Source organism: Bos indicus, chromosome 3 (assembly GCF_029378745.1).
Source record: "Bos indicus isolate NIAB-ARS_2022 breed Sahiwal x Tharparkar chromosome 3, NIAB-ARS_B.indTharparkar_mat_pri_1.0, whole genome shotgun sequence".
NCBI lineage: Eukaryota > Metazoa > Chordata > Mammalia > Artiodactyla > Bovidae > Bos > Bos indicus.
In genome coordinates this window covers 59708972-59736011 of record NC_091762.1, presented here as the reverse complement: position 1 = coordinate 59736011, position 27040 = coordinate 59708972, and the positions used below count along the sequence as shown (strand labels likewise).

Sequence of the window (27040 nt, the reverse complement as noted above, 5' to 3'; positions counted from 1 at the left end):
TTTGGCTACAATTAAGTCAGCAAAATAAAAAACGAAAACTTGGATGCTAACTAGGCATTTCAAAGTTAGGTTTTACTAATGAACCAAAATCTTTCTTTACAAGTAAGGAATAGCTGAATTACTTTTAGGAGAAAGTGGATCTAGAGAAAGATCTTCTAAAAATAGAAATACACTTAAGAGATCATTGTTTCTCCAAACTTCAGCATTTGAATTATGAAAAACTATACAGGATACTATCATTTGTATTAAAGTTTTAAATAAATTTTTAAAAGATAGTTGCTCCTTGGAAGAAAAGCAATGACAAACCTAGACAGCATATGAAAAAGCAGAGAGACGTTACTTTGCCGACAAAGGTCCGTCCAGTCAAAGCTATGGTCTGGTAGTCATGTATGGATGTGAGAGTTGGACCATAAAGGAGGCTGAACGACAAAGAATTGATGCTTTTGAACTGCTGTGTGTTCAAGAAGACTCTTGAGAGTCCCTTGGACTACAAAGAGATCAAACCAGTCAATCCTAAAGAAAATCAATCCTGAATATTCATTGGAAGGACTGATGTTGAAACTGAAGCTCCAATACTTTGGCCACCTGATGGCAAGAACTGACTCATTAGAAAATACCCTGATGCTGGGAAAGACTGAAGGCGGGAGGAGACAGGAATGACAGAGGATGAGATGGCTGGATGGCATCACTGACTTGATAGACCTGAGTTTGAGCAGGCTCTGAGAGATGGGGAAGGACAGGGAAGCCTTGTATGCTGCAGTCCACGGGGTCACAAAGAGTCGGACACAACTGAGCGACTGAACAATAACAACAACAACTATCATTTCAGAAAGACCTCCTTCACTTACCACCTACTTTTGCTGACTACAAGTTGGTAGAGAGGTGAGGAAAGGCTGGGCCCAAAACTGAAAAACTCGAGGAGTTATAGAAACGATGCCAACCCTGGCAAAGTGTGAGTGAATTATGAACTGACCCAAAGTGATGGAAAACCTTTCATAGAAAAGGTTAATTAAGGGAATATAAGATGTCAACATCAAGCAGATCTCAAATTGCAGAGTCTAAAAGAACATTCAGGTTCTTCTTTAAAGAAGAAAAAAATAGGTAGAAGATGAGCTTATCAGTTGGACTGATTTTTGATACTAAAAAATAATCCTCAGATACAGGTTAAAAAGGGGCTTCCTAGGTAGTGCTAGTGGTAAAGAACCCGCCTGCCAATGCAGCAAACGTTAAGAGACATGGGTTTGATCCCTGGGTCAGGAAGATCCCCTGGAGGGAAAGCACAGCAACCCACTCCAGTATTCTTGCCTGGAAAACTCCATGGACAGAGGAGCCTGGGGGGGTACAGTCCATGGGATCACAAAGAGTTGGATACAACCGAAGCAACTTAGCATGACTCAGCACATGTTAAAAACAAGTTTGGTGACTTACTGGTAATTAGCACTTTCCATCAAAATCGTCATTTTCACATTTTAGTTACTCATGTGAACTTGCCTGAATTTAAATGTCTATGTAAAGAACTAAGTTTAAAAAACTTTTCACCAATATGTGACTTGTTTTTTTCAGACCTCTACACATTAGGCCCTTATCAAATGATTTCCCTAGACATTCTATCTCAAAAATAGTGACTTTCAAACATGACTTTCTGTGATGCCTTCCATAGTTGTTTGGTTTATACACTGTACCACCCTGCTGCTGCTGCTGCTAAGTCGCTTCAGTCGTGTCTGACTCTGTGAGACCCCATAGACGGCAGCCCACCAGGCTCCCCCGTCCCTGGGATTCTCCAGGCAAGAACACTGGAGTGGGTTGCCATTTCCTTCTCCAATGAGTGAAAGTGAAAAGTGAAAGTGAAGTCGCTCAGTCATGTCTGACTCTTAGCAACGCCATGGACCACAGCCTACCAGGCTCCCCTGTCCATGGGATTTTCCAGGCAAGAGTACTGGAGTGGGTTGCCACTATGTACCTGTTAATGTGTATAATAATCACTTCTCTAGACACCTATCTCTCTCAAAAAGAGCTTCTAGCAGGATGCAATGGTCTGAATGCTTGTGTTCTCTCAAAACTCGTATGTTGAAATCCTAACCTCACAGTATTAACAGGTGGGTGATCTTAAGTGATTAGATCATGAAGGTATAGCCTTCATAAATGGGGCCCCCATGAGTTCTCTCGCCTCTTCCCACCAGATGAAGACAAAAGTCAGCAATCCAACCAGGAAAAGGGCCCTCATGGACACCCACTCTGTGGGCATCCAGAAATTACACTTCCAGCCTCCAGAATTGTGAGAAAACTTTCTGTTGTTTATAGGCCAACCAGTCTACGGTACTTTGCTTTAGCAGCCTGAACTAAGACAAAGGAAACAGTCAAAATCTTCTAAGCTTTTTCTTTCCAGGGATTAGAACACATAACGGACATTCAATAAATTCATGGACTACGTGATCATTTGGTTCCCAAAGTTAATAAGAGTTTCACTCTCTGAAAAGTAAAGCCTGCTGAAGTTACTGAAAACTGAAGCTACTTAAAGGACACTTGGCACAATGCTTAGAAGCAGAAGCTGTGAAATGAGTGAGACAGCCCTGGATTCAAATTCTAGTTTTATCATATATTGACACTGAACTGGCTTTTGTGCCTCAGTTTCCTCACCTATAAAAACAGGGACAATTACAATACCAAAGCCATCAAATTATTGTAAGACATAAGTGAGACAATGCTTATGAAGTGCTTTTCAGGGTGCGTGGCACAGATTGAGTCCCCAGAAAATCATTTCCATCATTTCCCAGGGCGTGTCAGGAAACAGAGGGGACATTTTTTGGGGTTGTCAGAGTGACTGGGGGTAGCACAGCAGTCCAAAATATCAACAGTGACCTATGTACTGTTTTACTTGTTCTAATGAGCAATCTGAAGACTGTATTAAGAGAGCAAAGAGCCACTTACAGTTCCTGTACTATCATCTGCTCTTTCTCTAGGTTTCTGCTTTTGGGGAGAAAGAAGAGAAATCATTTCCTTTTTCATTTGCTGAAGAACCTTCTTAAGTTCAGCATTTTCCATTAGGATTTGTTTCTGACGATATTCATAATCATTCAAGAGAATTTTATACATTTCATCTTCATTCCTGAGAAAGAAACTGACAGTATGAAAACGCAGTAGAGAAAGGGAAGTCTGGTGAAACATGTCAGTTTTGATCGTGCTTTACCTGGCTTCGGTTTTACCCGTCCTCCAGGAGCCTCTTTTCCCATCAGCTCTCCCCACGTAATTTAAAACTTCCATAGCTACAAACATGAACACAAAGAACAAAACCAGTGCTTACATTACATGTTCAAGTGTTTAAAACCCTAACACTCTATATGCATGAGGGACATAAGTTAACCTGGTACACAGATTAGGATTTGGGCTCAAACAGCCCAGAGTTTAAGCTTCAATTCCATCACTCATAAACATCTTGGCAAGTTAACTGCTAAGCCTGTTTCTTCATCAATGGGGTAGTAATAATGAAAGTACCTAAGAGCTGTTGTGAAGACTGAAAGATACGTTAAAATACTTAACATAGTAAGTACTTACTAAGCGTTAATTATCATTATTAAATTTTATCATCAGGGTTGACAAACTATGGCCTGTAGGCAACGGCCTGATTTTTTTTAATTAAATTTTTATTAGAACATAGCCTCACCATTTGTTTATTTATCTTCTATAGCTACTTTTGCACTACAATGGCAGACTGACAAAAGACCATAGAACGCACAAACATCAAAGTATTTACTATGTGGACCTCTACAGAAAAAGTCTGCCACGCCCTGTATCTTGACCACCACTGACATCATCATCAAAGGAGTCAAGGTTCCTAACAGTATTAATATGTCTTCTGTCCCAGGTGGAGATGAAAGCAGTTGACATAAAAAGGAATAAGATGAGAGTAAGTATTGTAATTTTAGAGCTGATTAAGAAATCATTACAGAATGGTCACTTCCAGTTGGGCTTTGAACAAGAAAAGAACTAGATACCCATAATAAAATGGCTCTGCTACAGAGTTAAATATTTAATAAACTTCTCTTAAGTGTTACATTTTATACTTCTAGTATTTTATCCTGCTCTCTATTTCTTTCATGAATAAGAGGTTAACCGATCTTAAAAAGCATTAAGTGTCCGAACTGATGAGCTTAAGATACATAATCTCAGAATACATAGGTTTCTAACCTTGTCTTAATTGCTAATTATTACACTTTCATTTTCAATTAATTTTAAACTAAAATGTTCAAATAACTGTAACACTGCTCCTGTACTGAATGACAGTGACACAGTCACCACTGAACCGCTTGCTGGTAACAGGCTTAGCCACCATGTGACAGCTTGAAACATCTGCTCATCAGCTGTTGTATGCAAGTCCAAGTTCAGAATAATGTATAACGTGGGTTAGATGACAGTGTATAGTCCACTGGAAACCACTCTTCAATAAATCAATGCACAGATTTCCTGTTCCCTGAATCTTGGCAGGCCTGCATAACTTTATCTGTGTGGCTCTACTTTTGTGTGTCTGCAGTTCTGTTTTTTTGATGTATAGTTTATTTACAATGTCGTGCTAATTTCTGCTGTACAGCTAAGTGACTCAGTTACACACACATATACGTTCTCTTCCGTATTCTTTTCCACTATGGTTTACCCCAGGAGATTGCATATAAACTGTGCTCTACAGTAGGATCTTCTTGTTTACCCATTCTAAATGTAATAGTTTGCATCTACTAACCCCTCATTTCCAGTCCATCCCTCTCCTTCCCACCCTTCCCTTTGGCAACCAGAAGTCTGTTTTCTATGTCTGTGAGCCTGTTTCTGTTTTATAGATAGGTTCATTTGTCCCATATTTTAGATTCCACATATAAGTGATATCATATGGTATTTGTCTTCCTCTTTCTGACTTACTTCACTTAGAATGATAATCTTTAGTTGTATCCATGTTGCTGCAAACGGCATTCTTTTTTATGGCTGAGTAGTGCAGTTCTATTTTTTAATCTACACTATTTACCTTTTGAAAGCATGCATAAACAGATGAAGTGGTAAATTACAGTTTCAAAAGAATAATAGAAAAAAGTATACTTTAACAAACTTTAACTTTCACTGTCAAACTGTACTTCAAAGATGCACAGCTAAAGTAACTGAAAAGAACTCCAAGTGACATGAATGATTTGGCCTGATGAACAATTTTATGAAATTAACCAAAAAAAATCACACTTTTGAGACTCAGGAACTGATCCTAATTTTAATATTATCACAGTTCTTTGCTACGAAAGATTAGTGTGTCCTCTGGCTTAGCTTTCTTCTGTGGATTAATCCTACATCTGTCATGTTAAAAAAAATACATGCAATTCTTATATGCAACTAAAGTAGCAAAGCAAAATTACTATTTTTCAAGTAACCAGTTGTCTCAATTTCTAGTTCATATGGATATATACCATCTACAATCAATTATATAAAGAATGAAAATGACACTTCAGGAATTACTGAGCTTAATCCCTCTACATTTCTTAGCATAATACTAATTTATTTCCCTTTGTTTTATCTTAGCCAGCTGCTTTTTACCAATTTTTTTATCCTTCTTGTTCATAACAAGTTGATGTAAACGTTCCTTTAGTTTATTATATTCACGCTCTTTTCTCTTCATATCATGATTATATTGAGTAGCTCGACTTGCAATGATATTTTGTAATTTCTGCACCTAAAAAAAAAAAGCATTTCCTATTAAATGAGTCCCTTTTGGATTGGTAAACTCAGTTAAAATTTACAAATTCAAGAGAGAGAAATCATCCTAGAATTCAGCTCCTCATAGAATAGTTTAAAAATTACAGGATTATTCTTCCTTCTCTATAACCACTGGAAACCACTCTTTAAAACATCATTAAATAAAGCATATAAAATGTTTATTTTTTAATTCTGAAATTTCCAAAGCTTCTAACTCTCTAAATTATCTTCTACACCTTTCACCCTAGATATATAGATTTTGATCATTTAGAAACCACAAACTCTTATGGAAGTATTAATGTGATTAAAGCTTCATTTGAAACAAGTAGATCATTTGTAAGGACTTCCTTTTACCACTGACTTGAATCATTTTATTCTTTCTCAATCTGTGACAAGCCCAGTTAGTCATAGCATGTGGCAGCAGATAAACAGGTTTGTTTTTCTCTGATCAAAAACAGCTCTCAAATTAGAGTGAGACAAACAGCAGACAGAATCTGGTTCAGACATTTGCTAAGTACATATTACATGCCAAGCACTACTGGTCAATGTTTTTATCTGCTATGACTGTTTAGGCAGCCCTGGATGGGAAGTAAGTTCTATAAAGACATTCGTTATCTCTGCTAGAGATGATCATGTTTAACTTAGTCTTTACTAAAGAAGAACAATAGTCAAACCATTTCAAGTATAATCAACAGATTCAGTCAAAATTTTCCATGAAGTAACTCAAGGAAAAGTATACATAACCTTGTGGTTTAGGTAAGATACTTCATTACCCACTTACTAAATATACTACTACATAATCAAACATGGCAAAACAAACCTGTTTAAATCACTGTAAGGTTCTTCAAGAAATATGCTCCCTTAAAAGTCTAATTATCATCAAAGCAACATATACAACACTGAAAATGGTCTGCTTTTACAGTGATCACGTGGTCAGAAATCAAAACACAGAGCAGTAAAAACCTAGTGATTTCTTCTTATATAAATTCAGATAATTTCAAATGCATTATTAGTTCTATAGGTCCAAATACCAAGTAATCAATAAAGCAAAAATGAGATTAGAATTATAATGTCTTCAGCCTAGAAATCAGATTTTTAATGTGAATTGCTTTTTTCAAACAGTAACTCGTGTGTTCATTTAGCCAAGTAATTGTCTCATTAGATGGACAATGTCAATATTTCAGATAGTTCAGGAAGAAGCATTCAAGTAAAGCATTCAAGTAAAGGTATGACAGAGAATAAAAGATCTGCATTTAAAGCACGCTTGTGTCTGACAAAAAGTGGCCGTGCGTGTTGAGTCCAGGATGGATGGTATAGAACACTGGATGTCACAAGCTGTGCACTGACATACTAAGCCAGATAAACCCCTAGGGGAGAGGGAGCTGGAGAAGGTTCCTGACCTCTGAGTATGATACAACACTATATACACAGAGGTCTGCCATACCAATTTGACACAGGATGAATAAACGGTTCTTTCTTGTTATAAAGTTAAGTGACCGTTACGGTCACCTCAAATTACAAACAACAACAAAAAATTCACTTAAACTTTATCTGCAACAACTGACAACTCACCTCATCTTTCTCATTTTTCAGTAGCTGATGCAAATTCCTATTCTTGCATTGTAATTGTCTGTCTCTTTCCTGAAGACCAATCATTTCTCTCCTGGAGGTTTCCAGCTGTTCCTAAAACATTCGTATGCAATTTTGACTAAAATTAACATTGGATTCAGAGCAACTGAATCCTTAAAAGATTAGTAAAAACAAGTTACATGTACTAGGATTTGTTACCTAAAATTGAAGTTTACCAGCACACAAAATATTTAAAACAATTATTATAAAGCTTGATACTACAGTTACAAATTTTAAATTTGGATAGCAAATTTTAATTTAAATACCAATTTTAATATATATGCAAAAGTGGATCCTTCAAAAGGCCCTTCACCTATTCCAGTGATATTGCCACTGAACATTTTCATAATTTCCTTTTAATACTTTTTAACACTTCTATGGCACACTCTTAAGAAAGATCCAGAAATGATCTGGAGCTAAGTCTGAAGACAGGTGACTAAGCAAATATAACACTCCAGGTCAGAAAAGGTGGGACTGCAGCATACCAGTCCTGCCTTGCAAACAATAAACTCTCTCAAACTCTTTCCCCAAGGGCAATGGCAGCATTGCCAGAAACAATATGGGATTAAAATGTGTGTGTGTTAGTCACAGAGTCGTGTCTGACTCTTTGTGACCCCGTGGACTGTAGCCTGCCAGGTTCCTCCATCCATTGGATTTTCCAGGCAAGAGTACTGAAGTGAGTTGCCATCTCCTTCTTCAGGGGATCTTCTCGACCCAGGGATTGAACCTGGGCCTCCCACATTGCAGGGGGATTCTTTACCATCTGAGCCACCAGTGAAGCCCTGGGATTAAGATGTTCACTTTCAATTCATTTCACACATTTCCAGAGGAACTGTGCCAAAGTATGCATAAAGCTGCTAGAGTATTTTTTAAATCCTGTAATCTTTATAAAATATAAAAGGCACTCAAGTGATATCACAACTAACCACAAACAACTTGCATGATCTCTGTAACAGTGGACCACAAGAAAAATTTAGGAATATAACTTAGATAGCTACAAGGTTGCCAAAATTTCCTGTCATGCTTAAAACTTCCTATCGTGCCAGACCATCTGGCACTGGGCCAGCTGACATGTCCCACACACATCAAATCAGTCATCCACTTTACATGAACTCACCATCTTCTCTGCAAATCTATTTCTTATCCCAGTGAATCATACCACCATCATCAGTAAATTCAAATCAGAGACCTGACTCTCTTTTCCCCAAATTCAATTTTTCATAAAATTCTACTCATTCTACTTCTTGAGTTTTCCTCATGTCTCACTCTTACTCTCTTCACTGGCACTTTCTCAGTTCAAGCCCCAAACACCCCTGGACTGAGCAATTGCTAAGGACTGCTAAGAGATGACCTTTTCACCAGGCTTTCTGAGCCCTTTTCCTCCATTTCTCTCTTCTATACCTCCTCCTCTAATCTCTTCAACCAACTCCAGATGGATAGTCACATGATTCCTTGTGTTTACATTCCTTGGTGCCTCCAGGTTTCTGCACAATGCCTTTCACCCCTGGAGACAGCGTCCCAGCCCCTGTCTTACTATTCTTCATCATATATCACATAGATCAGCCTCTACTGAGCTCTTTGATGTTCCCTGAAAGGAAAATACTCTTATCTCCATGCTTTTATATGGCTCATACGCTCTGCCTAGAATGGCTTTCCCAACACGAGTGAATTTATTAATTTATTTCTTTTAATTGGAGGCTAGTTATAATTTTGTAGTGGTTTTTGCCATACATTGACATGAATCAGCTACGGGTGTACATGTGTTCCCCATCCTGAACCCCCCCCCTCCCACCTCCCTCCCCATCCCATCCCTCAGGGTCATCCCAGTGCACCAGCCCTGAGCACCCTGTCTCACGAGTCAAACCTGGACTGGTGATCTATTTCACATATGGAAATATACATGTTTCAATGCTAGTATCTCAAATCATTCAACCCTCGCCTTCTCCCACAGAGTCCAAAAGTCTGTCCTTTACATCTGTGTCTCTTTTGCTGTCTTGCATATACGGTCATCATTACCGTCTTTCTAAACTTCATATATATGCATTAATATATTGTATTGGTGCTTTTCTTTCTGACTTACTTCACTCTATATAATAGGCTCCAGTTTCATCCACCTCATTAGAACTGATTCAAATGCATTCTTTTTAATGGCTGAGTAATAGTCCATTGTGTATATGTACCACAGCTTTCTTATCCATTTGTCTGCTGATGGATATCTAGGTTGCTTCCATGCCCTGGTTATTGTAAACAATGCTGCAATGAGCATTGGGGTACACGTGTCTCTTTCAATTCTGGTTTCCTCAGTGTGTATGCATAGCAGTGGGATTGCTGGGTCGTATGGCAGTTCTATTTCCAGTTTTCAAGGGAATCTCCACACTGTTCTCCATAGTGGCTGTACTAGTTTACATTCCCACCAACAGTGTAAGAAGGTTCCCTTTTCTCCGCGCCCTCTCCAGCATTTATTGTTTGTAGACTTTTCGATATCAGCCATTCTGACCAGCGTGAGATGGTACCTCATTGTGGTTTTGATTTGCATTTCTCTGATAATGAGTGATGTTGAGCATCTTTTCAAGTGTTTGTTAGCCGTCTGTATGTCTTCTTTGGAGAAATGTCTGTTTAGTTCTTTAGCTCATTTTTTGATTGGGTCATTTATTTTTCTGGAATTGAGCTGCAGGAGTTGCTTGTATATTTTTGAGATTAATTGTCAGTTGCTTCGTTTACTATTATTTTCTCCCATTCTGAAGGCTGTCTTTTCACCTTGCTTATTTATAGCTTCCTTCATTGTGCAAAAGCTTTTAAGTTTAATTAGGTCCCATTTATTTATTTTTGCTTTTTTTTCCACTACTCTGGGAGGTAGATCATAGAGGATCCTGCTATGATTTATGTCAGAGAGTGTTTTGCCTATGCTTTCCTCTAGGAGTTTTATAGTTTCTGGTCTTATGTTTAGATCTTTTATCCATTTTGAGTTATTTTTGTGTATGGTATTATAAAGTATTCTGGTTTCATTCTTTTACAAGTAGTTGACCAATTTTCCCAGCACCATTTATTAAAGAGATCGCCTTTTCTCTATTGTATATTCGTGCCTCCTTTGTCAAAGATAAGGTGTCTATAGATGCATAGACTTATCTCTAGGCTTTCTATTTTGTTCCATTGATCTATAATTTGTCTGTGTGCCAGTACCACACTGTCTTAATGATTATAGCTTCGTAGCACAGTCTGAAGTCAGGCAGGTTGATTCCTCCAGGTCCATTCTTTTTTCTCAAGAATGCTTTGGCTATTCAAGGTTTTTCGTATTTTCATACAAATTGTGAAATTATGTGTTCTCTGAAAAATACTGTTGGTAGCTTGATAGGGATTGCACTGAATCTATAGATTGCTTTGGTAGTATACTCATTTTCACTGTATTGACTGTTCCAATCCATGAACATGGTATATTTCTCCATCTATTTGTGTCATCTTTTATTTCTTTCATCAGTGTTTTATAGTTTTATATATATAGGTCTTTTGTTTCTTTAGGTAGATTTATTCCTAAGTATTTTATTCTTTTCACTGCAGTGGTGAATGGAATTGTTTCCTTAATTTCTCTGTTTTCTCACTGTTAGTCTATAGAAATGCAAGAGATTTTTGTGTGTTAATTTTATATCCTGCAACTTTACTATATTCATTGACTAGCGCTAGTAATGTTCTGGTGGAGTCTCTAGGGTTTTCTATGTAGAGGATCATGTCATCTGCCAACAGTGAGAGTTTTCCTTCTTTTCCAATCTGGATTCCTTTTATTTATTTTCCTTTTCTGATTGCTGTGGCTAAAACTTCCAAAACTATGTTGAATAGTAGTGGTGAGAGTGGGCACCCTTGTCTTATTCCTGACTTTAGGGGAAATGTTTTCAATTTTTCACCACTGAGGATAATGTTTGCTGTGGATTTATCACACATGGCTTTTATTATGTTGAGGTATGTTCCTTCTATTCCTGCTTTCTGGAGGGTTTTTATCATGAACGAATGTTGAATTTTGTCAAAGGCTTTCTCTGCATCTATTGAGATAATCATATAGTTTTTATCTTTCAATTTGTTAATGTGGTGTATTATATTGATTGATTTGCAAATATTGAAGAATCCTTGCATCCCTAGGATAAAGCCCACTTGGTGATGATGCATGATCTGTTTAATAGATTGTTGGATTCTGTTTGCTAGAAATTTGTTAAGGATTTTTGCATCTATGTTCATCAGTAACACTGGCCTATAGTTTTCTTTTTTTGTGGCATCTTTGTCTAGTTTTGGTATTAGGGTGATGGTGGCCTCATAGAATGTGTTTGGCAGTTTACCTTCCTCTGCAATTTTCTGGAAGAGTTTGAGTAGGATAGGTATTAGCTCTTCTCTAAATTTTTGGTAGAAATTCACCTGTGAAGCCATCTGATCCTGGGCTTTTGTTTGTTGGAAGATTTTTGATCACAGTTTTGATTTCCGTGCTTGTGATGGGTCTGTTAAGCTTTTCTATTTCTTCCTGGTTCAGTTTTGGAAGGTTATACTTTTGTAAGAATTCGTCCATTTCTTCCAAGTTGTCCATTTTATTGGCATATAGTTGCTGATCGTAGTCTCTTATGATCCTTTGTATTTTTATGTTGTCTGTTGCGATTTCTCCATTTTCATTTCTAATTTTGCTGATTTGATTCTTCTCCCTTTTTTTCTTGATGAGTCTGGCTAATGGTTTGTCTATATTATTTATCTTCTCAAAGAACCAGCTTTTAGTTTTGTTGATTTTTGCTACAGTCTCCTTTGTTTCTTTTTCATTTATTTCTGCCCTAATTTTTTATGATTTCTTTCCTTCTACTAACCCTGGGGTTCTTCATTTCTTCCTTTTCTAGTTGCTTTAGGTGTAAAGTTGGGTTATTTATTCAATTTTTCTCTTGTTCCTTGAGGTAAGCTACATAGAGTTACATAGAGAAGAGAAGAGGGAGGAGGGAGATAGAGGTGACCAAGAGGAGAGAGGGGGAGTCAAAAGGGGAGACACCAATCTAGCCAGTAATCAGTTCCCTAAGTGTTCCCCATAGCCCAGAACACCCAGAGAGATTCACAGAGTTAAGTAGAGAAGAGAAGGGGCAGGGAGGAGATAAGAGGTGACCTGGGGGAGAAAAGGGAGAGTTAAAAGGGGAGAGCAATCAAGCCAGTAATGACACCCCTAAGTAAAAACGGGTACTGAAGTTTAAGATTCGTAAAGGTACAAAATTGATACCAAAAAGCAAAGATTAAAAATCTAGAGTAGATGTTAGACTCTCAAAAATACAATATTAAAAATACAAAGCAAAATCAATCACAAAAATTATAAAAATTATATATATGGATTCATTTTGATATTTGGCAAAACTAATACAATTATGTAAAGTTTAAAAATAAAATAAAATTTAAAAAATATATATATCAAATTTGCTTTAAAAACAGGGTCTTTTTTTGCAATAGTAGGTTATAAAATTAAAGGAGTAATACAGAACTTAAAAATTTTTTAATTTGTTTTTAATTAAAAAATTATAATAGTAAAAATATATCTAGAAATTTCTCTGGAGCTGTTCAGGGCAGTGTGAGGTCAGTTCAGTTTCAGATAGTTCTTCTTTCCAGTTTATACTTCTTCTCAAGGTCTATAGGCCCCTTCCAAGCTTTAGTCAATGCTAACTACAGGGTTTTAATCTGCTGCACCTGTCACTTCCAGAACGGTTCCCTCTTCTTTGTTTATTTTGGTTTCCTCTGTTTGCAAGTCTCTTCAGTGTCTAATTTCCACCCTGACACAAGGGGGCGCAGGTGGTCACTTATTTAGGCCCACTTTGCTGTGGGAGGGAAGAACACTGCAAACAAATATCATTGGCATGTGTGGGGAGTGCTCGCAGTGTATGGATCACACTGGGTTTGCCCCAGCTCACAACAGAATGTGCTTTCCTGGTCTACACTGCTGAGGCTCCAGGTTGCTCTGCAGGGGAACTGTCTAAACCAGGCCCTGCATTTCCTGCACTTCTCAGGTCTAAGCTGCTCAGGTTCATGTTCTCATGTACTCCACAAAGTCACAGACTCGGTTGGGTATGCATTTTGTGCCCTTCCCAGGTCCGAGCAGCTCAGGTGGCCAGATGCTTGGTGTGCACTGTCCCAGGTGGGCTGTGCATCTTAATCACCTCCCAGGTCCCAGCAGCTCGGTTTCCTGGTTATGCCGCGAGAACACTGTCTCAGGTATGCTGTGTGTCTCCTCTGGGGAGCTGATCTCTGGCTGTGACCCTTCTGGCAGATGTCAACCATCTAGGATCCCAGCAAGACTTGGATTAGCAACTGAGAGCCTGCTCAGTGGTGGAGGATGCTGGTCTCTGGGGCCAACATTGCCCTTTGTCTTCTGGCTCTGGCTGTCACCAGCCTGCCTCTCTGCCTCGGGTGGGTGGATGGGCCAATCTGCAGCTGGCTAGCTCGCCTTCGGTATTCGCTCAATCTTTTGTTATGTGAGCGGGCCAGGCTGCACCTCAGGTTAGAGCTTTTTGAAGGAAAGTTTTTTTTTCCCCTCTTGCTGGCTATCCCACAGTTTGGGTTGCTATCTCACGAAAGCTCCCTCAGAGTGTCCTCAGGGCATTCAGGCCCGGTCCTTACCCTAAATGCAGCCTGTACCTCCCTGTCCTGCCCACGCTCGCTGGTGGTGGACAGGAGCGTCTGGGCTAGTTCTCTGCTGGGAGTTGTGGTTAGGCGCATATTCTGTGGGGTTTTTTTTTCTTCCCCTCCTAGTTATGTTGCCCTCTGAGATTCCAAAACTCCCCACAGACCCGCCAGAGAGGGTTTCCTGCTGTTTGGAAACCTTCTCCTCCTTCATGACTCCCAGGACAGGTCTCCATCCCTAACTCTTTTGACTCTCTTTTTGTCTTTTGTATTTTGTTCTACCTACTTTTGAAGAGAACGGGCTGCCTTTTTGGGTGCCTGGTGTCCTCCAGAGTTCAGAAGTTGTCTTGTGCAAGCTGCTCAGCGTTCACATGATCTTTTGACGAATTTGTGGGGGAGAAAGTGGTCTCCCCATCCTATTCCTCTGCCATCTTAGGACTGCCTCCACTACTGAATTTTTATTCATTCCTCAAATCTCAGATCAAGTGTTACTTCTCTCTGTAGCATTCCTTACCTCCCACACCAAGAATGAGTAAAGCAAATAATTACAGATCAACTTGTCCCTTTACAATGACTACAATCTCCTTGCAAACAGGGACAGGGTTCTACTCATATTTGAAACCGACTGACTACAACAAAAATACTCCATAAATTCTGCTCAACAAATTGAGTGAAAAATAGTTAGATCTTGAAACTTTTCTAGGATAGATTAGCAACTTCTCCCATTGTACACACATTTCTGTCCATAGCTGATCCAAAATACCTGATTTTGGCCCAGATCAAATCCCAAATTAGAAGATTTCTTAGAAAACACTCTACGTTTAGGTCGTCCCAATGAATGATCATTTCTTAGAGGAAAGGTTCAATAGTCCCAGATTACCAATATTTTATGTAATTACTCACTAGCTATTTACAAGACAGTGAACCAAAGGTGCCTAGAAAAAATTTTAATGCAGAATTACTCCCTTCTAGGACTTAAAACTTTGGGTCTGTCTAATTCAAAAGATCTTCCATAAGTTTCTCTGATTAAAACTAAAATCCACAGCCTTTTAATAAGGTTGGAGGGTACCAACTATCCCCTCTATCACAGTTCCCCAATCAGCCACAGCATACAGAATGTACAAAAACCTAATATTATTATAATAGAGAAAATATACTGTTATATATGTATATGAGCTAAGACAACAACATACAATAGTATTCGGCAGTGACAGGCTGGTATGAGCGAGGGCTGCTGAGAAGCTAAAATGCTTCCCTATTATATATATTTTATATTATATACTAGAGATTCTATTATTTTCCAATAGAGCTTAGAGATTCAAAATGCTGAGCAAGTTGTTGTTGTTATCTGTTCTTGGAGTGGGGTAGGAGAAGATACAGAAGAAAAATAAAAAAGAAAACCATTATAGAACCGTATATCTTTAAAAAAACTTTGCTTTGAATTGACTATTACCTCCTTTATAATATACAATCATAAGTCCCTATCAGACTGTGATTTGAATACCTTCTTTCCTCTCAATAAATGAGAAATTCATTTCTTAAATGAATAATACATTTTTTTTTAAAAAAGGAATACATTTGTTCATTTAAAAGGAAAGAATGAAAACAAAATAGAGCCAGCAACAGATGTGCTATATAGTTCAAGGTAGCAGGTCAATGTAAAAAACACTTCTTTTGTTCTGAGAAATAAGCAGGTCTCTGAAAGCATTCTTCTCTGGTCCTCTCTAGAGTCCCAGGGACTTCTAAGACTTAGTAGGTATCTGGTCTGCTTTCATTATTGAGCTTTAGCAACTGTGGCATAGATCACCTCAAGAATATTATTCTTGAAATAAACTGATGCAGTATCTCACAGTAAGATTATTTTAAATTAAGCATCTACTTTATTAAGCAAGACTGGATAGGGTGGGGGGAGGTCCTCATTTTATTTTCCTCAGATGTAAGTATTTCTTGATCTAACTTTTCAAAGATTCAGCAAGACACCAAACAGTTCATAAAATCATCACCTTCAACATGGATATCATGCAGCAGCACAGTTGGTATGTACAAACTATGCTCACTTTCACTCAGCAATTTTAAAAAATCCTAAAACTTTAAAAAAAAAAAAAAAAACACTAAAATTTGTTTGATAAAGTCCAATGAAAATTTATAGTATCAAACTACATAACAATGGCATTGAAATACACACTGAAATGTAATTTCTACCTTAAGTTTTGCATAGCAGTTCTGTAGATGGTCCATATCGCTTCCCAGTTTCAAATTCTGTGTTTCCACATTTTCCTGAGCTAGAAGGTTCTTCCGCTGAAGTACAAGTAGCTCATTCATGCAATTTAAAACAGCAACTATATTTAATCCTCTCTTTGTCTCTTTACCTTTGGATTCTTCATATAATGAAGGAAAACCGAAAGTAGTCAATTCCTAGTAGGAGAAAATGTTTTCCTAAAAGTTGGTTACTGACAACTTAGTAAATAAACAAAAGACAGAAATCTCTTCTGAGAAAGAAAACTATCCTGAGATACTTAAGAGAAGAGTACCTATGCCAAAGGACAAAGAATTAAGAGACCTGGGCTCTTTCAGCCTCTGCTCTACAATTACCTGTGATCTGGAATAGGCACTTAGGTTTCTACATGTAAAATAAGGGTAAGGCTCCCCCTGGCAGAGCTCCTAGAGTGATGAGGGAGCCGAATGGTTGCATCAAAAGCATTCAGCTGGTATCTAGACTATATGGTCACCAAGGTTCTCTGCAAATCTAAGTTCCGGGCCAATATGTAACATACGTGTGCTTGACAAGTTTACCATTCTTATGTTCTGTTGTATAACATGATTTCTGTTATTTATTGTATCTTACAAAAAAGTTACCTGATCAAGATATGAGATACTTTGCTCAATATTCTCTTCTGTGCAGAAGGCACTAAAATAACTGTGCACGTTTTTTGATAAAGGTATTGAAGAACATAGCACTTGCTGTGAGTATAAACTTGATGGAGACATCTTTGTTTCTGAGGTATATTGAGAGATAGTTTTGCTTTCTGAAAGAATCAATAAACATAAATAATTTTCAAAAATGCATGCAAAGCTAATTACATGATTTTCATTACCAAAGATCTGAATTATAGAAATATTGTTTTTTCAAATTAGGGCAAAGCTGGTTTTTGTATGAAAACTATATAATATTTTCCAAAAAATATACAATAAAGTGGTGGTCTTAGAAGGCATGTTAAGTTCCAATATTCTATCTTAAAAATTAACAGTACTTTAGATTTATAAAACTGTTAGGCAAAACCTCCTTGTCTATGCACTCAAACTTTATGTGATTAAAGGAATAAATCAGAGAAATATACTGAGGTAGCCAATGAATTTATTTCAAATGCAGAAAAATCTCCTCAAGTAATCAACTATTCAGTCAAAGCACTTAACCCTGCTGCTGCTGCTGCTAAGTCGCTTCAGTCGTGTCCGACTCTGTGCGACCCCATAGACAGCAGCCCACCAGGCTCCCCCGTCCCTGGGATTCTCCAGGCAAGAACACTGGAGTGGGTTGCCATTTCCTTCTCCAATGCATGAAAGTGAAAAGTGAAACTGAAGTCACTCAGTCTTGTCCGACTCTTAGCGACCCCACAGACTGCAGCCCACCAGGCTCCTCCATCCATAGGCACAATCCTTAGCTCTCCCTGATCATTTTACTAAAGAAAGATGAAAATTATATATTTTACTCCTATTATGTCTCTATGTACATATTTAGTATTTATGGTAATTATAGTGTCACTGAAAACTAACATTTGCAATTACTGTTCTAGCTTACAACTATTGTAAACTCCGTTACCTGAAGACAGACCTGGATCTGTAACAGTCATCCAATCTCCCATAGCAATCACCAGAGCCAGGATACCTGAGGAACCAATTCAGCAGTGACACATTCAGCCCAGCTGCTGTCACTCTTCTATGTAGGCATTTCCTTAGAAAACCAATCACAGAATAAGAGCATCGAATTAAACATATGAAGGCAAATATAAAGTCAATGCATCAGAAATAGTCATACGTGCTTCAGAAGGATTCTGTATTACTCCCATGTACTATCACATAGAACACAGTAAAGCACAATAATAAAAACTCTGTGTGTGTGTGTGTGTGTGTGAGTTCAGTTCAGTTGCTCAGTCATGTCCACTCTTTGCGACCCCACGGCCTACAGCACACCAGGACTCCCTGTCCATTAGCAACTCCCGGATTTTACTCAAACTCATGTCCATTGAGTCGGTGACGCCATCCAACCATATCATCCTCTATCATCCCCTTCTCCTCCTGCCTTCAATCTTTCCCAGCATCAGGGTCTTTTCCAATGAGTCAGTTCTTCCCATCAGGTGGCCAAAGTACTGGAGTTTCAGCTTCAGCATCAGTCCTTCCAATGAATATTCAGGACTGATTTCCTTTAGGATGGACTGGTTGGATTTCCTTGAAGTCCAAGGGACTCTCAAGAGTCTTCTCCAATAGCACAGTTCAAGATTCTAGCTTGTGCTTCCTCCAGCCCAGCATTTCACATTATGTACTCTGCATAGAAGTTAAATAAGCAGGGTGACAATATACAGCCTTGATGTACTTCTTTCCTGATTTGGAACCAGACTGTTGTTCCATGTCTAGTTCTAACTGTTGCTTCCTGACCTCCATACAGATTTCTCAAGAGGCAGGTCAGGCGGTCTGGTAGGAATGGCAAAGGTAAGGTAAGGTAAGTCACTTCAGTCGTGTCCAACTCTGTGCGACCCCATAGACGGCAGCCCACCAGACTCCCCCGTCCCTGGGATTCTCCAGGCAAGAACACTGGAGTGGGTTGCCATTTCCTTCTCCAATGCATGAAAGTGAAAAGTGAAACTGAAGTCGCTCAGTCGTGTCCGACTCTTCGTGACCCCATGGACTGCAGCCCATTAACCCAGTGCCATTAACCACTTCAGTATTCTTGCCTTGAGAACCCCATGAACAGTACTAACAGTGTGTGTGTAAGGATCAAGGTTGAAAAGCTTCTCAAGTTATAATAAGGTATTCGCATTACTTCACATATATAAAGTACATGATCTGACTCACAATATAAATCTAAGGTACAGAATTGTACTAGAATATTGGAGTGGGTTACCCCTACTCCAGGGGATCTTCCCAACCTGGGGATCAAACCTGTGTCTCTTGCATCTCCTGCACTGGCAGGCGGATTCTTTACCACTGCTGCTGCTGCTCCTGCTGCTAAGTCGCTTCAGTCGTGTCCGACTCTGTGCAACCCCATAGACGGCAGCCCACCAGGCTCCCCCATCCCTGGGATTCTCCAGCCAAGAACACTGGAGTGGGTTGCCATTTCCTTCTCCAACGCATGAAAGTGAAGAGTGAAAGTGAAGTTGCTCAGTCGTGTCCGACTCTTAGTGACCCCATGGACTGCAGCCTACCAGGCTCCTCTGCCCATGGGATTTTCCAGGCAAGCGTACTGGAGTGGGGTGCCATTGCCTTCTCCGTCTTTACTACTGAGCCACCTGGAAAGCCCTAATAAATATTTCCAAATTATATCCTTTAAAGTAAAATTCCTACTTTACTTTTTTGAAAAGAAAAAAATTTCTTGATCAGCATTCCCATTTTTTGTTTGCAGTTTTTACTAACTATATTAGCAAAACTTTTAATTAGTGTTGGCATGGATGCAGTGAAATGAATACTCCCATACACTGCTCTCAAGAAAGATTAGAACAATTTATACTGCTACCAAGCAATTCGACAATATGTATCAAAGTCTTAATAATGAACATATATTTTGATGCAGAAATTCCACTTTTAAAACTTAATCCTAATAAAATAACATTTTCCACAAAGATTCACCTACATATTGTTCCTTATAATATGAAAAAGACAGAAATCACTTATATGTTCTACAGTAGGAGATTGGTTACATAATACATTTATATACTGGAACACTGTGCATCCTTAAAACACAATCTTTCAGAATTAGAGTGGCTAACAAATACACAAAAGGCAAGAAACATATATGAATCAAGTAGACCAAGTATAAGAAACACATAAACTTTTTAGTCTACCATTCATACTTCTATTTTTCTATAGAGATAAGGGAAGTAGTAAATATTTCTCCACCATGAAAAATTCAAGTGAAATTATAAATGGCAACTGGAAATTGATTTCAAGGTCAGGGACAGGAGGAGAGAGGTGAAGACGGGAGGCAAACTGGAGAACACATGTCAACACTTTGGACAGCTGCTTCCCAGCCACAATAAACTGTGGCCAAAAGAGAAAGCAGCTCCTATGTTGGTACATCATTTCATTTTGAGAGATGTTGAGATGCTGGATTTCTCTGGGAAATCTCCAAATAATATTAGCAGCTAATTACAAACATGAACTATGCAAGCTACCTTGTGCAGAGGCGGAATGGCTAGAAGGGGGAGATCAGAGCACCATACATTTTGATCTGAGAGGTGGTTACTTAGGTACACATATCAGCACAATTCGTCAAGCTATACACTTAAGACCTGTGCACTTGACTGAATAGAAGTTATACCTCAAACACCACCATTTTTTAATAAGCCAAATAAAATGTGTCTTTAGGCCAGATCTGGACTGTAGATGGAGAGTTTATCATACCACCTCTCTTTTGAATACTAAAGATATGGGAGACTATTCACAATATGATGTTAAAGTGAGACGAAATCTTTCATTCATTCAGTAAAATTTTAACTGTGCTACTACAACACTAGCATGCTTTTCTAGGCATAGGGAAAGCCCGGCTCTCAGGAAGTCCATATTCTGGTGGGGTAGAAATAGATCAGAAGCAAGCAATAAATTACAGTAACATCACATTCATTGTGATGAGAATAAGGAAAATAAAACACTAATGAGAGAATGTGGGGGAGGGATCTGGATCAGTCAAGGAAGGCTGCACTGAGATGCTGATGTCTGAACTGAGACCTAAATGATACGAATCATCAACCACAAAAAATAGCCAATGACCAGAGAAGCCCAGGTGGAGAAAACAGGGCATACAAAAACCCAAGATGGAAAGAACTTGGTACATATGAAAAACATAAAAACAGCCAGTACACCTGAAGCACAGTAACAGATGGACAAAGTTGGATTTCCTCTAAACTGCAATGAAAAGCTCTCAAAGCAGTTTAGGCAGGAAAGAAACGTGATCCCCTTTAGGCTTTAAAAATTATCGTTACAGCCACTCTGCCCTATGAGATTATAGGGGGCAACAGTGGGCACTGAAGAAATCAAGCTACTGCAATAATTCAGGCAAGAAGACCAGAGTTACAGTATGTCTCTTCAGTGAAAGCAGAGACACATGGATAAATTAAGGATGTGGCCTGGAGACAGAACCTTCAGGATTTATAGATGGATTGGAACAAGGGCAAAAGAGAGATGACAATTCCTAGATCACATAGCAACATAAAATATATACTCGTGCAAATCACTGTATGTGATTTGCATACATATTATGCAATTCACAATTATGTGATATCACATATCACAATTACGTGATAAAATGTCACATATTGTACACATATTATGATGTCACACACATACACACAGAAGGCTTTCTAGTCTGGCACTGATCTTTTGCTATTTTGCTACTCATGTGTTTTGGAAAGAACACCTTGAACTTTTGTACTTTCCACTGACCTTAAATGGGTGTTTTTAGCAACAGGAAGAACAGGATGAGAGTTGAATCTGCACTCAGAAAGAAAAATGATCTCACTTTTGGTTTTCAGAAATAGTAGCTATAAGCAAAACAGAATCCAAGGGACAATAAACCCAACGATTCTAACCTGGCTCTGGTTTGGGTAACTTACTTTAACTTCTCCAAGCCCTAGTTTCCTCACTGATAAACTGCCATTATCTTCTAAGGATTGAGATAATGTACGTAAAATATTTATTTAGCAACTGCCTGGCATATGGGACACATGTAATTAATATCAGTTGTTATCATCATCATCCCAACATGGATCTGATTGGTATGAATGACAGGATTCTAAAACCTGTAACAAAATGCATTGCTGCTCTCATTAAGACTTCAACATAAATCCTCAGAAGATCTGAGACACATCATTAGAAAACATAACACTGGCTCTAAGTGCCTTTTCTCCTCATACAGAAAGATTATTAAACATCAAAATATGTCTAATACAATTCGTTGTTGTTCAGTCACTAACTCGTGTCTTGACTCTCTACAACCCCATGGACTACAGCAAACCAGGCTTAAATCTCCAGTATCTCCCTGACTTTCCTCAAGTTTATGCCCATTGAGTCAGTGATCTACTACATATCCACAATTTAAAACTGTAATTTAAGTCAGTTACTCTTAACTGTGTGTTTAGCTCTCCAGTGTCTACAGGTTTCAACAGTAAATTGTTCCCTGTCCTGTTAAAAACAAAAACATAGTTGCAAAATATTCAGGTCTAGTTAAACATCCAAAGTGAAAACCAAAACTACTCTTCTGTTCAATGAGGCACCAAATCATACACACTGAGGCTTGCGATAAAATGTCAACTAGCCAGTCTTTTCAAGAACAGAGAATACACGTCAATATGCATCCCAAAAGAGAATAATTTATGCAAACTATCCTATACTTGTCTCCTGAGAAACCTGTATGAGGGTCAAAAAACAATAGAATCAGACATGGAACAACTGACTGGTTCAAAATTGGGAAAGGAGTACGTCAAGGCTGTATATTATCAACCTGCTTAGCTAAATTATATGCAGAGTGAGTTCAGTTCAGTTCAGTCACTCAATCATGTGACTCTTTAGGACTCCATGGACTACAGCATTCCAGGCTACCCTATCAATCACCAATTTCCAGAGCTTACTCAAACTCAAGTCCATAGAGTCGGTGATGCCATCCAACTATCTCATCCTCTATCGCCCCCTTCTCCTCCCACCTTCAATCTTTCCCAACGTCACGGTCTTTTCCAGTGAGTCAGTTCTTCGCATCAGGTGACCAAAGTATTGGAGTTTCGGCTTCAACATCAGTCTTTCCAAAGAATATTCAGGACTGATTTCCTTTAGGATGGACTGGTTGGATCTTCTTACAGTCCAAGGGACTCTCAAGAGTCCTCTCCAACACCATGTTCAAAAGCATCAATTCTTCAGTGCTCACCTTTCTTTATAGTCCAACTATCACATACATACATGACTACTGGAAAAACCACAGCATTGACTAGATGGACCTTTATTGGCAAAGTAATGTCTCTGCTTTTTAATATACTCTCTAGGCTGATCATAGCTTTTCTTCCAAGGAGCAAGCGTCTTTTAATTTCATGGCTTCAGTCACCATCTGCAGTGATTTTGGAGCAAAAAAATAAAAATAAAATAAAGTCTGTTACGGTTTTCACTGTTTCCCCATCTATTTGCCATGAAGTGATGGGACCGGATACCATGATCTTAGTTTTCTGAATGTTGAGTTTTAAGCCAACTTTTTCACTCTTCTCTTTCACTTTCATCAAGAGGCTCTTTAGTTGTTCTTTACTTTCTGCCATAAGTGGTGTCATCTGCCTGTCTGAGGTTATTGATATTTTTCCTGGCAATCTTGATTCCAGCATGTGCTTCATCCAGCCCGGCATCTCTCATGATGTACTCTGCTGCTGCTACTACTGCTAAGTCACTTCAGTCGTATCCAACTCTGTGCGACCCCACAGGCGGCAGCCCACCAGGCTCCGCCATCCCTGGGAGTCTCCAGGCAAGAACACTGGAGTAGGTTGCTATTTCTTTCTCCAATGCATTAAAGTGAAAAGTGAAAGTGAAGTCACTCAGTCGTGTCCGACTCTTCGCGATCCCATGGACTGCAGCCTACCAGCTCCTCCATCCATGGGATTTTCCAGGCAAGAGTACTGGAGTGGGGTGCCATGATGTACTCCGCATGTAAGTTAAATAAGCAGGGTGTCAATATACAGCCTTGACGTACTCCTTTCCCAATTTGGAACCAGTCCATTGTTCCATGTACAGCTCTAACTGTTGCTTCTTGACCTGACAGATTTCTCAGAAGGCAGGGAAGGTGGTCTGGTATTCCCATCTCTTGAAGAATTTTCCAGTTTGTTGTGATCCACACAGTCAAAGGCTTTGGCATAGTCAATAAAGAAGATGTTTTTCTGGAACTCTCCTGCTTTTTCAATGAACCAGTAGATGTTAGCAATTTGATCTCTGGCCCCTCTGCCTTTTGTAAATCCAGCTTGAACATCTGGAAGTTCGCGGTTCATGTACTGTTGAAGCCTGGCTTGGAGATTCTAAGCATTACTTCGCTAACATGTGAGATGAGTGCAACTATGCGGTAGTTTGAACATTCTTCACCATTGCCTTTCTGTGGGATTGGAATGAAAACTGACCTTTTCCAGTCCTGTGGCCACTGCTGACTTTTCCACATTTGCTGGCATATTGAGTGCAGCACTTTCACAGCATCATCTTTTAGGATTTGAAATAGCTCAACTGGAATTCCATCACTTCCACTAGCTTTTGTTCGTAGTGATGCTTCCTAAGGCCCACTTGACTTCACATTCCAGGATGCCTGGTGCTGGGTGAGTGATCACACCACTGTGGTTATCTGGGTCATGAAGATCTTTTTTGTATAGTTTCTGTGTTTTCTTGCCACCTCTTAATATCTTCTGTTTCTGTTAGGTCCCTACCATTTCTGTCCTTTATTGTGCCCATCTTTGCATGAAATGTTTCCTTGGTATCTCTAATTTTCTTGGAGATCTCTAGTCTTTCCCATTCTACTGTTTTCCTCTATTTCTTTGCATGGATCACTGAGGAAAGGCCTTCTTATCTCTCCTTGCAATTCTTTGGAACTCTGCATTCAAATGGATATATCTTTTCTTTTCTCCTTTGCCTTTAGCTTCTCCTTTTCTAAGCTATTTATAAGGACTCCTCAGACAACCATTTGCCTTTTTGCATTTCTTTTTCTTGGGGATGGTCTTGATCACTGCCTCCTGTACAATGTCACAAACCTCCATTCATACAGTTCAGGCACTATATCAGACCTAACCCCTTGATTCTATTTGTCTCTTCCACTGTATAATTATAAGGGATTTGATTTAGGTCATACCTGAATAGTCTAGTGGTTTTCCCCACTTTCTTCAATTTAAGTCTGAATTTGGCAATAAGGAGTTCATGATCTGAGCCACAGTTAGCTCCCGGTCTTGTTTTTGCTGACTCTATAGAGCTTCTCCATCTTTGACTGAAAATAATATAATCAATCTGATTTCAGTGTTGACCATCTGGTGATGTCCATGTGTACAGTCTTTTGTGTTGTTGGAAGAGGGTGTTTGCTATGCCTACTGCGTTCCCTTGGCAAAACTCTGTTAGCCTTTGCCCTGCTTCATTCTGTACTCCAAGGCCAAATTTGCCTGTTCCTCCAGGTATTTCTTGACTTCCTACTTTTGCATTCCAGTCCCCTATAATGAAAAGGACATCTTTTTTGGTGTTAGTTCTAGAAGGTCTTGTAGGTCTTCATAGCACGATTCAACTTCAGCTTCTTTAGGATTACTGGTTGGGGCATAGACTAGGATTACTGTGATATTGAATGGTTTGCCTTGGAAATGAACAGAGATCATTCTGTCGTTTTTGAGATGGCACCCAAGTACTGCATTTCGGACTCTTCTGTTAACTATGACGGCTACTCCATTTCTTCTAAGGGATTCTTACCCACAGTAGTAGATATAATGGTCATCTGAGTTAAATTCACCCATTCCAGTCCATTTTAGTTCACTGATTCCTAAATTGATGTTAACTCTTACCATCTCCTGTTTGACCACTTCCAATTTACCTTGACTCATGGACCTAACATTCCAGGTTCCTATGCAATATTGCTCTTTACAGCATTGGACTTTACTTCCATCACCAGTCACATCCACAACTGGGTGCTGTTTTTGCTTTGGCTCCATGTCTTCATTCTTTCTGGAGTCACTTCTCCACCGTTCTCCAGTAGCATACTGGGCACCTACCAACCTGTGGAGTTCATCTTTCAGTGTCCTATCTTTTTGCCTTTTCATACTGTTCATGGGGTTCTCAAGACAAGAATACTGAAGTTGTTTGCCATTCCCTTCTCCAGTGGACCACATTTTGTCAGAACTCTCTACCATGACCCATCTATCTTGGGTGGCCCTACAAGGCATGGCTCATGGTTTTACTCAATTAGACAATGCTGTGGTGCATGTAATCAGTTTGATTATTTTTCTGTAATTGTGGTTTTCATTCTGTCTGATGGATAAGGATAAGAGGCTTATGAAAGTTTCCTGATGGGAGAGACTGAGGGGGAATCTGCACCTTTTTCTGATGGGCGGGGCCATGCTCAGTAAATCTTTAATCCAACTATATGCAGAGTATATATGAAATGCCAGGATGGATGAAGCAAAGCTGGAATCAAGACTGCCAGCAGAAATATCAACAACCTCAGATATGCAGATAACACCATCCTTATGGCAGAAAGTAAAGAGGAAGTAAAGAGCCTCTTGATGAAGGTGAAAGAAGAGAGTGAAAAAGTTGGCTTGGTATCCAGTCCCATCAGTTCATGGCAAATAGATGGAGAAACAATGGAAACAAGTGACAGACTTTATCTTCTTGGGCTCCAAAATCACTGCAGATGGTGACTGCAGCCATGAAATTAAAAGACGGCTGCTCTTTGGAAGAAAAGCTATGACCAACCTAGACAGCATATTAAAAAGCAGAGCCATTACTTTGCCGACAAATGTCCATCTAGTCAAAGCTATGGTTTTTCCAGTGGTCATGTATGGATGTGATAGTTGGACTATAAAGAAAGTTGAGCGCCAAAGAACTGATGCTTTTGAACTGTGGTGTTGGAGAAGACTCTTGAGAGTCCCTTGGACTGCAAGGAGATCCAACCAGTCCATCCTAAAGGAAATCAATCCTGAAATTCACTGGAAGGACTTTTGCTGAAGCTGAAACTCCAATACTCTGGCCACCTGATGTGAAGAACTGACTCACTAGAAAAGACCCTGACCCTGGGAAAGATTGAAGACAGCAGACGGAGATGACAGAGGATAAGATAGTTGGATGGCATCACTGACTCTATGGACATGAGTTTGAGCAATCTCCG

The 27040-nt window shown here is 39.1% G+C and overlaps 1 protein-coding gene across 9 annotated transcripts in view; it reads right to left on the bottom strand.

Annotated features, from left to right (window-relative positions):
• SSX2IP (SSX family member 2 interacting protein) overlaps nucleotides 1-27040 on the bottom strand; it is a 59405-nt gene that overhangs the window by 12356 nt on the left and 20009 nt on the right. For 6 of the 9 annotated variants that reach the window (XM_019957191.2, XM_019957194.2, XM_019957196.2 and 3 more), the window contains 7 exons: nucleotides 17786-17917; nucleotides 16825-16994; nucleotides 16171-16383; nucleotides 7294-7404; nucleotides 5563-5698; nucleotides 3188-3263; nucleotides 2929-3106 (listed from right to left, as the gene is read on the bottom strand). In XM_019957191.2, the coding sequence (XP_019812750.1) occupies nucleotides 2929-3106; nucleotides 3188-3263; nucleotides 5563-5698; nucleotides 7294-7404; nucleotides 16171-16383; nucleotides 16825-16994; nucleotides 17786-17828 (927 nt within the window). In that variant the 5' untranslated portion in view covers nucleotides 17829-17917. Of the gene's footprint in view, nucleotides 1-2928; nucleotides 3107-3187; nucleotides 3264-5562; nucleotides 5699-7293; nucleotides 7405-16170; nucleotides 16384-16824; nucleotides 16995-17785; nucleotides 17918-27040 lie in introns of those variants that run through there. The other 3 variants (XM_019957198.2, XM_070786207.1, XM_019957199.2) reach the window with 3 other exon arrangements.